The 16,797-nt window shown below is 39.4% G+C and overlaps 2 protein-coding genes across 3 annotated transcripts; both read right to left on the bottom strand.

Moving 5' to 3' along the window:
• Nucleotides 1-118: 118 nt before the first annotated feature.
• Nucleotides 119-8,098, bottom strand: LOC121780203 (kinesin-like protein KIN-14J). 2 transcript variants are annotated; one of them, XM_042177733.1, is made up of 19 exons: nt 7,905-8,098; nt 6,389-6,533; nt 5,590-5,654; nt 5,416-5,499; nt 5,217-5,294; nt 5,048-5,140; nt 4,930-4,959; nt 4,114-4,455; nt 3,957-4,038; nt 3,769-3,864; nt 3,516-3,695; nt 3,214-3,320; nt 2,950-3,128; nt 2,633-2,797; nt 2,294-2,547; nt 1,999-2,162; nt 747-1,303; nt 500-597; nt 119-418 (listed from the first exon to the last, which is right to left on the bottom strand). In XM_042177733.1, the coding sequence occupies exons 2-19, from the start codon at nt 6,498-6,500 to the stop codon at nt 345-347; spliced, it is 2,760 nt and encodes a 919-aa protein (XP_042033667.1). In that variant the 5' UTR covers nt 6,501-6,533; nt 7,905-8,098; the 3' UTR covers nt 119-344. The 2 variants fall into 2 exon arrangements, with proteins under 2 accessions (XP_042033667.1, XP_042033668.1); XM_042177734.1 differs by lacking the exon at nt 7,905-8,098 and adding an exon at nt 7,692-7,710.
• Nucleotides 8,099-14,306: 6,208 nt separating this feature from the next.
• Nucleotides 14,307-16,721, bottom strand: LOC121779876 (GMP synthase [glutamine-hydrolyzing]-like). Its single transcript, XM_042177327.1, has 6 exons — nt 16,087-16,721; nt 15,624-15,874; nt 15,122-15,497; nt 14,902-15,033; nt 14,644-14,819; nt 14,307-14,558 (listed from the first exon to the last, which is right to left on the bottom strand). Exons 1-6 carry the CDS (start codon nt 16,630-16,632, stop codon nt 14,435-14,437), a joined length of 1,605 nt encoding a protein of 534 aa, XP_042033261.1. The 5' UTR covers nt 16,633-16,721; the 3' UTR covers nt 14,307-14,434.
• Between the last annotated feature and the right edge of the window lie 76 nt (nt 16,722-16,797).

Here is a 16,797-nt window from a genome sequence, read left to right as displayed (position 1 = left end):
GTGTCGTTGACATTGTTGAAATAAAGAAAATAAAATCACATGATATTAATGTCTTTCCCCTTTCTCTTCTTTGTTTTAACTTTACCATATTAATACAGTGTATAGACACTTGAAAATGGGGCAGGCTCTGAATTTGTTTTAAATAAATACCAAACATGCATCAATACTTGATTAAATTTGGTTGGCTTCAAAAAAGAGCACCACCAAATTCCATTTGACATCCTCATTCTAGAATGATTTGCAGCACTGACCTAACTCCTACATATTTTACAGCATAAAAAGGCTCTAAACGAACTCTTCCAATACAACAATTCTAATCTTACACCTAATTCATCATCAATATCTTAATGCCATTTCTTGGAAGGTTTCATAGCTGAAGAACTGCCACCCGTTGCAGCCGTGGTGGCTCTTCTGTAGCCTGTGGAGCATATAAATTCAAATCCAGACTAGGTAAAATGTTAACCAAATTCAGTGCAGTTTATAGAAGACTTGATCATACTTGGAATTTTGGAGGCGCTCTTGCTCTGAGACAATCGAGCAGATCCTGCTTGAGCCTGCTTCGTTGGTGGTTTCAGATGTTTACCAGGCACACATGATCTGAGATCAATAAAGAAGATACACGTAATTAATGCTAAACTCAAGAATCAAACCTTGATGCATCATGACAAGTACTATAATTGACACACTTCATTTTGATTTCCAGAAACAGCATAGGAGAACACAAAAAGTGCAAAGGAAATGCTTACTTTTCAGCTGTCTCTCTAGATAGCTTTGATTTATCGGGGAAAAGGGTGTACTCAACTATACTGTTAATTGAACCCTCAGTTTCGGTTCCCATAGAAAGAACCCCATCTGATATGTCACTAAGTCTCTCTTCAGAGTCATCCTCTCCTAACCCCAGAATCTCTATATCATCGTTGGGATTCTTTTCTCCATCCACTGCATCAATATTTAAACTAGTGTCGTCCGGAAATCTGTCAGCATCTAGAACAGAGAGTCGTGATTGTTGAAAGAATTCTTTGTGGTGCTTAAATTCATCAACTGATTGCTGAGAACCAGCCTCTGAATGCTTATCACTATACTCGGAGTTATTTTCCTCATCTGTAGCAACCTTCTCGGAAGAACTTTTCCCTTGTGAAACTTTTGGGCTTGGCCGTGCTCCTGCAGAGTGTCTTCTTGGAGAGGCAGAGCCACACCTTGCTGAGTTCAAACTACCTCTTTCACCATCTCCACTAGCTTTGAGTGACCGTAACCGCCCTATTTCTTCATCCTTCTTTGCAACAGCATTCTTTAGAGAAGTTACCTGTACGATTAATACGACTTTAATTAGCTTATTTATCTATTTTACAGCGATAGATAAAGACAATCTTGTTGAAATAATACATAGGTAAAAGGCTAATCATGCGTAGTGAATAGATACAATATCACGAGCATAGAGATTTTCTGCAGACCTAATTTATATAAACAGCATATGAACGCAAAGCAACGTTACCGAATCCAACATCTCAAATAATACTTTTACAGACATAAGAATTTCATCATTTTGGGAGATGCATCACATGATGACAATTGCTAGTTACTCTCTATTCTCCAGAAACAGGAATATATATGACTAATATCAAGTCAATGTATATAAAAGAAATCATAACTTGCAAACAAATGGAGCAAGCAAATAATCAGTACTCAATAATAATCGCAAAAGAATAAAACAAGAAATTGTCATCCTGAACTAAATGAGATGATCCATACGACCACAAGCAACATTTTGCTAGCTGATAGAACGAGAGTTCATGTAGAGCATCCAAGATCCAATAGCATTTATTTATGTTTATAGTTAAAGTTGAGTTCAGTGGGAGCAGAGTAAAATCTGGATCCAACAATTAGGGGATGATCAGAACTCCAATTTAGCATACAAGGATGAAGTTTGCCAAACATCCAAACAACAAACACTAGTAAAATTATAACATGAAATATTGGCAAACAAAAAACAGTAATAACCTGTTCCATAAGTTCTCTGACACCCCTGCTCTCCTTATTACTTTGAGCAGCACCCAATTCAACACCAGAAACTCTCTCAGCAAACTTCAGTGTACTTATAGTCTCTGAGTAGGACTCTACATCAGGATTAAGTTGAACAAACATAAGAGTCTTTGCTTGGCCACCTGTAGCAGAAACAGAGGAAGTATAAGTATTCACATAAAGGAACAGACCCACTGTAAGGGGACTGAAACAATTTCATAGATAACATTAATCTCAACTGAAAGCTGTGATTAGTGAAGCATAGTTACAATACCTAAAGAACTTTGTAGAACTTGAGTTAATTTGCTATTCCTGTATGGTACATGAGAATTTTTTTGTGCAAGTGCAAAGATCACATCTCCCAAGGCCGATAGAGACTTGTTGATGTGTTGTGCTTCACGCAACCTGTCGCCTGTTGCTTCAGATCGATCAACCCTTTCGCTGCCAGCCAGATCAACTAAATGAAGACAACCACGTAGAACAGCATTGGTCTCCAAATCTGTCCCTCGGACATGAACAGTGAGTATGCTGTCTCATTGGGAAAAATCAAAATTAGAACTCATAACCCACTGATAAAAACGGAACTGAATCAATAATATTGCGAATCACACACCTGTGAGATCGGCTGCTTCTTTCATTTAAAGCAGTAGCACCTACCGCCCGATTCATTAATCCAACACTCATCAGTTCTAATACATCATCAGTTGATTTTACAGGATGCAAGCTAGCATCGGGCACAGCTAACCCATTTGGTTGGGAAATGTTCCATATTCCAAGTGTACGCAAGTCAAGGGAAACAATTAGATTGAGCCCAGAAGTAAAAGAAAAGTAGTAGTGAGTCTTCACTCAAGTGATCAAGAATATTTGCAATTTCAAGAGAAATTGAATGCTTTCATAAATGTGTGCCAGAAAAAAAATCTGGAAGGATATCTCTTTTGAAAGCTGTCATTGCAGAGTAAGTCACGCACTTGCTCATTATAAATTTCTACCATTTGGACAGCAATCTCATAAGCAATGGAGCTATGTCTTCTCTGAGAGATATTGAAAAGATCATTCAGAGCCCTATAGTTGACTCCCCAATCCGCAACTGATGTCAAATTAGGTCCAGTCTGGAAACATTTCAAAAGGCATCATCAAAATAATCCTGTAGGGCTGATAACACCTCATCACAATCTTTAACTACAATATTCTTACCATTGTATAAGTTTTCCCAGAACCAGTTTGGCCATAAGCAAAGATGCAAACATTGTACCCATCAAGGACAGACCTGATTAGTGGTTGAGTATCGTGAAATACCTCCTCTGCCAACAAGAATCAGATTTCAGAGTCAAAAACCAAATTATTAAAAAAACAATGATATATACATACTATATATATATATATATATATATTTATAAACACGCACATTTGTGTCTATGGAGAGAGAGAGTCAGAGAGCACAGCCAAACAACAAGCATAAATAGACATTTCTATCGACATTTAATTAAAGTCACAACCTTGAGTGGATGCAGGACCAAACACCTTGTTGAATTTGAATAGACGATGACTTTCTTTTCCAGGTTTTGAGGGGTTCATAACAACTAATTCTCCATTCTCACCAAGGTATTGCATGGTTGTTTGTTTTGCACTTTGTCCAGAGAGGAACGGTCTTACACGACAATAAACTCTAATGTTTCCTACCAAAAATAAACCAAGACAAATGAGCACTCTGTTTGCACCTGAGCATATATGATATCTGAAGTAACTTACCTTTCAAATCTTGAACCTCATTATACAATTTCCGATTTTCATCAAGCACACTATGATAATTTTCAGCAGCTTCTACCAAGCCTTTGAGATTTAATCCTGCTCAAATCAATAGAATAAAGATAAGGGATAACCAAATGATATTAAGCGTAAGTTGCAAGCATTTGAACAAGAAAATGACTATTACCCACCAAAGTTATAAAATTCTTCAGCATAGACATTTTTTATCTTCGAGAATTCTTGCTTTATGGAGTCAGATGCCAACCTTAATTCCTGAGAATTTTTATAGTATGGAGAATCAAGAGAGGGACATTATGTTAGATTTATAACATTAATTTTGAAACATACCTGCACCGATACAACTTTAGAATCTATGAACTGCCTGTATCTCTGTTCTTTTCTTTTCCATCGCATAAGTTTTGATTCTGAAGAGTCCTCAAGCTCTTTTACTTTCTTCCTTGAGTCAGTAAGAAGACTCTCAATATTCAATATTTTCTTCTCCAGCTTATCTTTGGATTCCTCAGCCTTAGACTTCAATTGTAAGATATTCTCTTCATATGAGATTTGGGCTAATGTGAGTTTTTCGTTTAGTGACAAAATTTGACTCTCACAGACACCCCTTTCTTTCCTCAGCTTAATTAATTCTTGCTCTTCATGCTTCTTATTCTCCTCAATTTTGGCCTTCTCAATCTGTCACGGAAAAATAAACTTGAAGACTAAGACGCCTAAACAAAATCTTCAAGATAAACACATAAGGATGAAGGAACTAGAATACAATGAAATTTAATAAAGATTTAAGAAAGGCAAATTTTTGTTTTGGGAGACAATTGCAAGCAATAATCTAAACAGAGTTATCAAAATAACACTGTGGTTTATAAAGCTAGCATGGAGTAAATTATTTTAAGGTGATAACTATTTGCTCTGAGAAAAACCACTAACTATAAAGATGGGGAAAAACATATAGGTAAGGAAGGTAATGAATCCTGACAATGCTCAACCACCAATCTAGAAAGCTTATTGAAAGGTGAAAACAAAGTCACAAATCTATTGTCAAATAAATAATTTCTGCTCAATATCCAACTTCTAAACTTGTTGGTATATCATTGTTAACATCCAAATTGTGAATGCTCCAAGATTATTATTTGCCTTCAGTAAAATATTCACCTTCATCTGTTGAAGCTGGGTCACAACAACCTGCCAAAAAGTTAAAAGGTGTGAAGAAAAAAGAAAAAAAAAAGAAAAGAAAACCACACACATTTCACAATCAAAACTATATTAATACCTCGTTTTCTTCACTAGTTCCAGTTGCAAGTGTTTCCAATACTTTAATTTTGGAGCAATACCTGTCTTCACGAGACTTGTGCAGACGGCTTTGCTGCAATTATAAAATAAACATAGTCAGAAAGGTTCAACAAGGAAAACATGGTTTTGAATTGCTGTTAATGTGTTACCTTCCTCGTGTTGTCTGCTTGTTTCAAAACCCGCTGCTCAATTTCTTGCACAACTAGTTTCAGCACAGATGCGACACGCTAGTGAAAAGGAAAGAAAGAAAATGGCCAGTGAAAAACAATGAAAATGCAGTTTAAAATGAGCAACTTAATTGCCACATGTTTACAACTGATCTTATAAGGTGATATTGCTGCAGCATACCTGAGGAATGTCCTCATCCTTTTTCTCAATTCTGTCATCCAATATCTTTTTGACAATAGTGAAAAGTGAGTGTGTGGAGACCTTCTGCAGACATCGAGCATCTTAAAGCATAAGAACATGCACAGTATGCCGAATAATTATTACTGTATTCTACTTTGAGTGGAGGAAAGTTACCTCCAAATCACCCAATTTCAATTCTGGAATCTTGAAAGCTGGTAGGTCCCAGAAATGCCCATTCCCTACATGAGGAGATGATGCAAGTAAAAAAATAGTATCAAAATAGCTAAACTGGTTACCATATCAAATTATCCATATGGGGTATCCAAACACCTAGTTCAGTAGTTCATTGACTTGAGGCAAGTGAGAACAGCTACTGAATTAGTTTTACAACTAAGCCAAAGGTCAAGTGAGAGATACTTCTTCTTGATAGAAAAAGAAAAAAAACTATGAACTAGTTTTCATGTCTACACCAAGGTCAGGGATTGTTCATCATGGAAGACAGATCAAAGAGAAAAAATAGTGTGAACTGCTTTTCACATTGACTTCATAAGTCTATACAGAGGGCCTGAGGCCAAGTAAGAGATTGTTCAGCATGAAAGGAAGAGAAAGATTCTGGGAATATTCCCCACTTTGATTCACCTTTAATAAATAGGCAATTAACACATATATTATTTCAGATTAACTGGAAAAGTTGCCACGGAAAGTTTAAGTTGCTCAAAATTAGCAAGAAGGAACTTAAAAACTTATTAACACAGCTAATATCAATTCATCTGGAACTTTAAATATAAACTTTTGTGCTAACTTCGGCAGATTGAGAGGTTAATACTTATATCATGGTTAAGCTCCTCTCATTTTCCAGAGGTCACACCATCAGCAAGAGCACCAGGAGAACAATAGGGGGAAAAGTCATAGATATATAGGGAAATCTATTTTACAAAGTATACTTAATGAAAATACTGTAAACAACTTTTACCTTCAGCAAGACCATTAGAAACTTCTACTCTTCCAGAAATATTGCCATAACAAACTTCACTTAAGGCACCCTCCCTGTGTTCGGTTGGATGAATCTCCGACTTTGGATCCATGACTAATTAGATAGTTGCTTGGAAAGTCCAGTACTGAACACAACACTGAAAACTTTAGTTCATATGAAATATACTACTAGTCAAATGCTAAACAACTATAAGGTCGCACAAGAGGAATTAGTAGCCATGAAACATCAGTTGGTTAAAAAGAAAAGAAAATAAAGAAATTGGTTATCCATCCAAATCAATGTCTTTATTTAAACTAGCACCATAATGGAGTATAGCCCAATATCTCATAAGGTAAAATCCTATAATCACAACTATATGGATTATCTCAAACTTTAATTCTTTGCCAAATGTAGCTAGAGCCAAATTTAATGCTTTGCCTGGTAACTGTTTTCTAGTAGTAAATGATTTCCATCTCACAGCCTACTTGTGGCCCTAAATCGTGTTTTGAGTCTTTTGACCATGTAGCTTTAAACGAACTATACAAAAAATAAGCACCTGCACTACATCAATACCTAGAGAGCTATATGAATCACATGTAACGAAAAACATTTTCTGAATTCATTTCTTTTGGGTCACAATATGAGAAGCTTTCCAGCAAAACAAAGTAAGCTGAGCCATCAAATTTTGGAAAAAAAAATGAAAGAAAGAAATGGAAAAGATGAAAAAAAAGACTAGAGGTGACTAAGAAGATGAATTATCAGCTATGCATCTGCATCACTAGCACATGACAAAATCAATTTTATTTCAGCATGGACTAGCTATGACCAGACAACCAGTTCACAATAGTATCAATCAAAATTGTGGTAAAGAAAGAATCAAATAAATCAAGGCATAGTCTAGATAAGTACAGGGACCAAAATGCTCCGCAGAAAGCATGACTACCAATAATCTCAAGAAAGGTCACTGAAAATAAACACTCATTGCTTACAAAACTTAGTCCAGCCAAATGGCAGCAGATTCACATTGTTCAAACCAATTTATAACAAATGAATTGCATCTTTTCTAGCTATAAACAGTGGCACCGAAACAATTCCTGCATTTTTATCCTGTTCCATTATAATTCTTGCTATATATATACAAGCTCTCGTATTTTAAATGACCCATAACCTCTATAACAAAAATATTTTTGAAATGCAAGCAGATCTACAATGCCGGACAGTAGCAACATTCAAACATACTATTAAACAGAAATCAGAGAATCCCACATTACCATTCAAATGGCAAAGCACAAAAAAAAGTTACCCATTAAACTTCGAGATTTGTGTTTTTTTTTACATTTTCGCTCCTAGCCATACTGATGCCAGAACCTCCAACTAATCATTCATACAAATTCCAAAAGGTTGGGTTGGAAAAAAAGAGACCTTGGAAACATAAAAGGACAATTGGCGGAACATTCAAAAGTAACGGATAAAACCCTAAAAAAACAATTGAGAGATTCGGGGAAAACTCACAAACCTGGATAGTTGGGAAAATGCAGAGGATAAACCAAACCGCACTCGTTAAATCGTTATTTCCTCTATGTTTCCGGGATGTGGGGAAAGTGAGAAAAGCAGCTGGTAATTGAAGGGGGTTTTACAAGTAAAGGCAAATCGATAGCGTGGGACTCATGATTCAAAATAGAAAGCTCATTAGCTCAAATGATGTGAATTCTTTCTTTTCTTTTCTTTTCTTTTCTTTTCTTTTTTTTTCTCTGTGAATTCTTTTTTTATTTATTTAATTTGAAAATATATTGGTGAAAGAATAATGGTTGGAATCGTATTCCCGCCTTGTACTGTTCGCTTGTGATTCAATTTTAACATGTAGAGACCATAATTTGGTCAAAAGAGAAATTTTTTAATGTGTTTACGAAAATCAGCATTCCCTAATTTCGATTACTAGTAAATAGGAGTACACTCTTGCCTAAATATTTGCGCTTATTTTTATTATTATTCGTCCCTAAAAATTTATCTTTTTTTAATTTTTTATAGTGGACCCCACATATTCTCACTCACATTTTATTATAAAACTAGTACTCCATATAAAAGTAGGATTCAAACTTTTCCAACTCACTTTCTATTACTTTATTCGTCCCAGAAAGTTTGTCACATAATTTCATTTTCGTCCGTCCTACAAAATTTGTCACATTCATTTTTTTACCATTTTTAGTAGTGGACCTCATATTACACCAACTCATTATCACTCACATTTTATTACTCCCTCCACCCGTAAAATATTGTCCAGTTTTGCGCTTTTGTCCCGTCCTTGAAAAGTTGTTCACTTTGTTTTTTTCTATTTTTGTTACATGGACCTCACTTTCCGCTAACTCTTTACACTCACATTCTATTATAAAACTAATATATATATGTGGGACTCTCATTTCACTAACTTTTTCACCTCATTATTCTTCACGTTTCTTAAAACTCGCATCGAGCCAAACTTGGACAATATTTCATGGACGGAAGGAGTATAAGAGCATCCACAACGGCGAACAGGACAAACAATATAATCAAATGAAAATAAGAAAAGTAAGTTTTATTACAAAATTAAAGAAAATAACTGTAATGTCAAACAATATAATCACAACACTTAGGCACTTTTGAGCTTCCATTTTCGGTAATTTTTATTGGTGGTAGTGGATTACACATTGGTGGTAGTGGATTACACACTTTTCCCTCGAATTCCAATTTGATCCATCAAAATAAAAAATTGAGTACAACTCCTTTTTGGTCCAAAACATATAGTCAAATTACGAATTTTATCCATAACATTCATTTTCAGGTTTTCGGGTCCATAACATACGAAAATCGCTCTCGGTTAGATCCTTTTTGGACGGCTCCGTTAAAATACGCAAGTCAACCGTTACTTAGCAAAAGTTTGACTAAATTAAACAAAAAACTAGATTATTAGTGACTAAATAATTTGCTAATTATTTTCTTAAAAACCACCAATTATCTTTTTTTCTTAAAAACCAATTATCTGCCTTCAACTCTCATTTTCAAAAGAAGAAGGCAAAGCGTCGTTCTCACTTTCAGGGCGATACATTCCAACTCTTAGGCGATCTTCCGGTGATTCGAGGCGATATACCATTGTTCCAGCCATGAGTTGGGAATCGCCGTCGCGAAACCCACCTGAACCTGAGAATGAAGGCGAGAAGGGTCATGGTTCGTGTGTAGCTAACCCTAGTCCCGAAGGTGGGTTGGCCTCGTCGAACCTTAGCTCCGTCGCGGAAGTCGAAGTGGAGCTACATTCCGGTAACGACGGGTCTATGTCAACCCCTAATTCTTCGAAGGCTGACCGACGACCTCTGACTGGCGCCAAATTTCCCAAAGTAGAGAGGAGGACGGAGATGAGACTCGACCGCTCGGTTTCTCTTAAGCCCCCACTTCCTCCTAAGGAGAAGGCTGCTGCTTCTTCTTCGAAATCCAATTTGAGTTCGCCAGTTGAAATCCTCAGAGATAAGCCGCCATTTGAAATTCCAGTTCCACCCCCTCGAAATCCACTTCGAGAAGGTTAGTTTCGAACTGAGCATATGAGTTATTCGTTGCATGTAAAAAACTAGGGTTTGTAATAATTGGAATAGATTGAATTGTGGTCCCATAGAATATGTATGTAAGTGTGGTCCCACCGAATATAGATAGAATTGGTGGTGGGGAAAACAAGTGGATGGTCTGGTTGTAGGGAAACCAGACGACAGGGATGAATTTTTTTGTCTTGATATGTGTTGGACTAATAGGGTTTGTTGTGTATAAATGTTGGACCACTTTATGTTTTTATTGTTTACTTATGGTTGACACCTTTGCTTACAGATGATACATTCACTACAAGGATCCACTACAATGGTGTTATGGAGACATTGGAAGAGGGTGGAAAGCGGTATGTAAATGGTGAGTGTGATTACAGTTGAATTCCGAGAGGAGGATGATGGAGGGAAGAAAATGTCTAAGAAGGGCCTGATGGCAGATTACAGTTGTCGTCTTTGTGGTGAAAAAGGACACAACAAGAGGAGATGTCCCCAAGCCACTGATGCTGCCGATGCGCCTAATGGTATTTCACTAACATTGACTCTTCTTGAATTCTGAGTTTTTTATTTGTTGTGCTATAACCTGTTCACAAAATTAGTTTGATTCATTGATTATTGTTTTGTAGAGCCAACTGTGAGAAAGAAACGGAATCGTGCCGAGGAACAACCAAAGTGCAGTTTGTGCCGCCAACCGGGACACAATAGGGCACGTTGTCAAAGTACGATCGCGAACATGCTTCCCGAAGGCGGTGGCTCGTCCTCTAACCCTCTCAACAAGAAACGTGGTTCATCCTCACTCACTCGGAAGAAGAAAGGAGGGAAGAAAACATATTGATGAAGAAAACAGATTGATTTAGTGTGATCGATTTTTTGTCATGTAACATATACAATGAATACTTGCTGGTTTTCTTGCCTGTTGCTGGATTGTTGGTTTTTGGATTTGAGTGTTGTTTTGTTTTGGTATGTGAAGATGCAACCAGCTGCAAGTAACGTAACGTTTGTTTAGGACCAGTTTGAAGTACTTTATGAATATGAAGGATGGCTTTCGCATGTATATTTATTGCATATTTATGCCCCAAATTCCAAACTCAATTTCGAACAAGAACAGGTTCGAATGCCAAAGAAGAAGAAGCAAGCAAGCTAGCTCAAAAATGCATCAAACTCAAAATACAAAATTCAGATAAAACGGTATGTGAAGATGCAACCAGCTGCAAGTAACGTAACGTTTGTTTAGGACCAGTTTGAAGTACTTTATGACTATGAAGGATGGTTTTCGCATGTATATTTTTTGCATATTTATGCCCCAAATTCCAAACCCAAAATGCCAAAGAAGAAGAAGCAAGCAAGCTAGCTCGCAAATGCATCGAACTCAAAATACAAAATTCAGACAAAACGGTATGTGAAGATGCAACCAGCTGCAAGTAACATAACGTTTGTTTAGGACCAGTTTGAAGTACTTTATGAATATGAAGGATGGCTTTCGCATGTATATTTTTTGCATATTTATGCCCCAAATTCCAAACCCAATTTCGAACAAAAACATGTTCGAATGCCAAAGAAGAAGAAGCAAGCAAGCTAGCTCGCAAATGCATCGAACTCAAAATACAAAATTCAGACAAAACTAGGATTTTCATCAAATTAATTCGCCATACAAAATTACCCAACAATAACTACAAAACATAGAGCATATACAACAACATACACTAATTTCTCCAATTTTGCCTTCATTTCTGCTTTAATTTCGTCCAACATCAACTCTACAGCCTCAATGTTTTCATTAATTTCTGCTAAAACCAACCCTAAATCAGAAGCAACAACTGAGGTTGACGAAGAAGAGGCTTCGCCTTGATTAATGTCGCTACTGACGATTCGGAGTGCCGCTACCTCCTTACAAAAGCAGCGCAGGGTCTTAAATCGAAGGTCGCGCCAACTGCCGTTGTCGCCGGAATTGCCGCTGGAAGTCGACCGATGCATTTCAAACGGTTTGTCGGTGTGTTGTAGGGATGGGGGAAACCAGACGAAGAATTAGGGTTCTTCGCTAATTGTGTGGGGAAGAAAGTGAGTAAGAGTAATACAAGAACAAAATGTTAGTGTTTTTATTTTTTAATACAATTAATAAATGTTAGTGTTTTTTAAGAAAAAAAGATAATTGGTGTTTTTTAAGAAAATAATTAGCAAATTATTTAGTCACTAATAATCTAGTTTTTTTTTAATTTAGTCAAACTTTTGCTAATTAATGGTTGACTTGCGTATTTTAACGAAGCCGTCCAAAAAGGACCTAACCGAAAGCGATTTTCGTATGTTATGGACCCAAAAACCTGAAAATGAATGTTATGGACAAAATTCGTAATTTGACCATATGTTTTGGACCAAAAAGAAGTTGTACTCTAAAAAATTTTACTCGTAAGAGCATCCACAATAGCGCCGGCGCTAGGCGGTGCGCTAGGCGATCTATTGCAATCGCCTAGCGGTTTTCGGATTTAAAAACCGCCTAGCGCTCGGCGGTTCCGTGGCGCTAGGAGGTGCTGGGCGATCCGCTCGGCGCTATTGCAGCGTCCGGATCGCCTAGCGCACCGCCTAGCGCGATTTTTTTTCCGAAACACTATATATACGCGCCTTGCACGTCATTTTCATTCGCACCACTTGTTTTAACGAGTACTCTCTCTATTTAAATTTCTGTACAAGATCAACAACGGTAAATGGATCTCAACAACGAGCCTACTTCAGTGAGTAGCGGGTCTCAAGCTCAAACTCCCCCGGTCCCCGTGGGAAGTGGATGGAGTCAGGCGACACAGGGGACGCCGGGGGACGTCTATCGCCCCAGTTTCGATTTTTTGACTGGTTGGTCGCACACATCGACCCCAACGGAGGCGCAGCCGTTGCCCCAATTTGACACTTTCTCTTCGATGAATTGGGGTTAGATCTTCTCGGTGTCCCGGATGCTCCCGTTCAAATGGGGGGGCGCAGGGCGGGGTCGTGGCGCCCCAAAGAAGAAAAACAAGGGGAAGAGGGTCGGCGAGTCCTCGCAGCCTGGTGAGGACGACAGCTCGGTACGAAGGAGGTGGACGGACGCGTAGAACGTCGCGCTGGCCAAGGCGTGGGTGAGTGTTTGCGACGATCCTCTCGTTTCGAACAACCAGAGGATCGTCAACTTGTGGGGCAAGATAGCAGCAGCCTACCAGAGGTTTTGCCCGGAGGGGAGGCGATGCACCGGGGAGGATTGCCGGAAGGGGTGAGACCGAATCAGGGCTGCGGTCTCCCGATTTTCGGGCTTGTATACCAACGCCCTTCGCATGATGAGCAGTGGCCAAACGGATGAAGACTGCAGGAGGATAGCGGAGAAAGCCTTCCCCCTGAAGGGGGTGTATAAGGACTTCACCTACTGGAACTGCTATCTTGTGCTGAACGACTCCGAGAAGTTCCGAATAGGTGTCGACGCTGGCTGGCCGAAGAAGCAACGACTGAACTATACCGGTGATTTCAGCGGCAGCAGCAGTGGTTCCCACGACCTCCCCAAGACGGCCCAGGAGGTCCCGACCCCTCGTTCGTTCGCTCGTCGAACTCGCCCGGTTGGGCACAGGCGGGCTCAACGGGAGGCGAGGGGGGTCGCCGGGGGTTCCCAGGAGGTCCAGTCGGCATCCCCCCTTGGCCAATCCACAGCGGATCTCAAATTCTTCGCGCGTCAACAAACGCGCGCTCAGATGGTCAAGACGATGGCCGAATGGCGGGCGACGGTGGACCCCGTGGAGAAGAGTTTGCTTCAAACATTGCTCCTGAGCATGCAGGAGGATTTGGAGGCGGCACGGAGGGAAGCCGCCGAGAGTAGAGGCGGCGGCGACGGAGGCGGAGGCGATGGTGCCGACAACGACGGAGGAGACGACGACGGAGCAGAGGAGTGAATTATTGTACTTTTTTGTTAATTATTGTAATTTTTTAAAACTATTGTAATTTTTTTAAATTGTTGTACTTTTTAAAATTTTAATAGTATTATTAATGTTTCCCATATATGTCTCGTAAATTAAATTCTGTATATTGTGTGATTGTTAATTATTTCATTTTTATATAATTGTTATTAGTGATGTGGCTATTGATGTGGCTAAGCTATTTATGATGTAGCTAGGCTATTGCTGGGCTATTTATGATGTGACATGTGGATTTTTAGTGTTGATGATGTGGCAGGAGGAGTTTGTGACTAGGCTATGGTTGCGCTATTGCTGGGCTATTCCTATTGCGGATGCTCTAAGATTGTCTTTTCATATAGTACAGACACGATGCCTCATTCTACATCTTCACTTTGACTGTTGAGTCTGTAGAACTGCACTTAGAAATATAATCCATCATGCAAGAAAAGAAAACTGTAAAATGCAAAGAAACACTAATATACCACAGAAGTTGTCTTAATTCTCAATCAACATCTTCATCAAAATAAATTGCATATTACACTTCCAACATAAAATCGGGACAGATTTCATAACTTTTTGATCACTCATTCCCATTCAATAGTCGATGGAGGCTTCGAAGTAATGTCCATAAGAACTCGATTTACACCAACCACTTCGTTGCAAATCCTTGTGGATAACTCAGCCAGAAACTTGTGATCAAAGTCATACCTGGTTGTTGCAACAAAAGACAGTTCATTTTTCAGCAGTCTATATATGAGCAGAAAAGATTGTTAACAGCGAGGAGAATACGAACCAATCTGCAGTCATTCCATCATGACTGGTGACGGCTCTTAGTGCAATGGCATGACTGTACGTTCTTTGATCTCCTTGCACACCAACAGTTAGTACAGGCAAGAAAACAGCAAAGGCTTGCCATATGTTGTCGTAAATCCCAGCATCTTTGATCGATTGAATGAAAATCTCATCCGCCTAATACAGATCACCAGTCAGAAAACTACTTACAATGCAAGCTCAGTGCCTTGTTGATGTGCAAGACACGATTATTATATACCTTACGGAGGGTGTCCAAATGGTTTCCCAATGTAACGTCACCAGGCACACGAACTGCAAGCCCAGGCCCAGGGAAGGGGTGGCGCTTCAAGAAGCCCTCTGGAACACCCATGATTTTTCCCAGTTCACGAACCTGGCCAAGTATTCACATAAAGCATCAATATATCAACGCAGAAGAAGCACAATACCAAACACACAAAAGTAAAAACCTAAACTCATACCTCGTCCTTAAACAGAAGTTTAAGGGGCTCGATGAGCTTCAGTTTCATGTTCTTGGGAAGCCCTCCAACGTTATGATGACTTTTGATTGTGTGAGAGTGAGTGCTTCCACTTCCAGGAGGAGGGCAGGATTCAATCACATCAGGGTACAAGGTTCCTTGAACCAAATACACAGGTTCCTTTCCATATTTCTGTTTCAATTCTTGACCAAAAGAATCAAATATATTGATGAATTCCTCCCCAATGATTTTCCTTTTCTTCTCAGGCTCTGTAACACCCTTTAGCCTGCTGAGAAATTTCTCTGATGCGTCAACACACGTAACAGGTAAATGAAGATCTCTCTCGAATGTTTCCATCACTCTCTCCCTCTCACGCCACCTATAGAAGAATCAAGGAGCGAACTAAGAGAATCAGGATAGCAATAACCATCAAACATATCATCAAGAACATGCATAAAACCAAAATCACTTATATAAATTGAATAAGCATCCATAGCAAGAGAACCTCAACAACCCATTGTCAACAAAAAGACAATGAAGCCTATCACCAATCGCCTTATGCACAAGAGTAGCCGCAACCGTTGAGTCCACCCCACCAGACAGTCCACAGATGACAAGATCATTGGGACCGACTTTACTTTTAATCACCTTCAGCTCCTCATCAAGAATGTCTTGCATCTTCCAACTAGCACTAATTTCACAAATATCAAACAGGAAGTATTTGAGTGTATCCATTCCTTCCGGTGAATGTGTTACCTGCAAAGAATATTTATATTACCCAAAGCACCACACTCACTTTACATCTCAGCCGACAAGAACAGATAACAAAAGAGAAGCCAAAAAGAAAATTCATTTTAAACCAGCTGACAAATTAGCATTAACATCTCAAGCAACTAACTTTTTCAATTAAAAAAACAGAGTAACCTAAAATATTCCAAACAAAATCGAAACAGAGGGGAATTGAATACCTCGGGATGATACTGCAATCCATAAAAACCCCTAGCTCGATTCTCAATGGCGGCAACGGCTCCTTGATTGCTCCTTGCGACCACCTCAAACCCCTCAGGCAGCCTGACAGCCTCATCGCCGTGGCTCATCCACACGCTCTGCTTAGCCCCAACCTTCTTATTCCCAAACAATCCGTCAGCCTTGGCCACCTCAATCTCCATCCTTCCATACTCATGCTTACCGGCAACCTTAACCTCGCCCCCCAATTTCTGCACGATTAGCTGCAGGCCGTAGCAGATGCCCAAAACGGGGATGTTTTTGGACTCCACGTAGTGGATGAGCTCGGGGGAGAAGCAGGGCGCGCCCTCGGCGTGGACGCTGTGCGGGCCGCCGGAGAGGATGATCGCGCTAGGGTTCAATTCGGCGATGGATTGCAAAGTGGAGGTGCCGCTGATGCAGAGGGAGAAGACGTTGAGGGCGCGAATTCGGCGGGTGATGAGATGCGTGTACTGAGAGCCGAAGTCTAGGATTAAGACGAGGTTGGATTTGATTGATTGAGCGCCCATTGTTTGTGGCGGAAGGTTGCAGAGGATGAGAGAGAGTGAAGGGTTTAGGGAGAGTGGAGGCTAGGGTTTTTTTTTCTATATATGGCGGGATTGAATTGAATAGATTAGGTACATATAGCGACATAGTAGTATTACTTTGAACACTTTAAAAATTCATAAATATTC

Source organism: Salvia splendens, chromosome 19, assembly GCF_004379255.2.
Source record: "Salvia splendens isolate huo1 chromosome 19, SspV2, whole genome shotgun sequence".
Classification (NCBI taxonomy): domain Eukaryota; kingdom Viridiplantae; phylum Streptophyta; class Magnoliopsida; order Lamiales; family Lamiaceae; genus Salvia; species Salvia splendens.
Note: the sequence above shows the minus strand (reverse complement) of the source record. Positions and strands in the feature narration are given on the sequence as shown.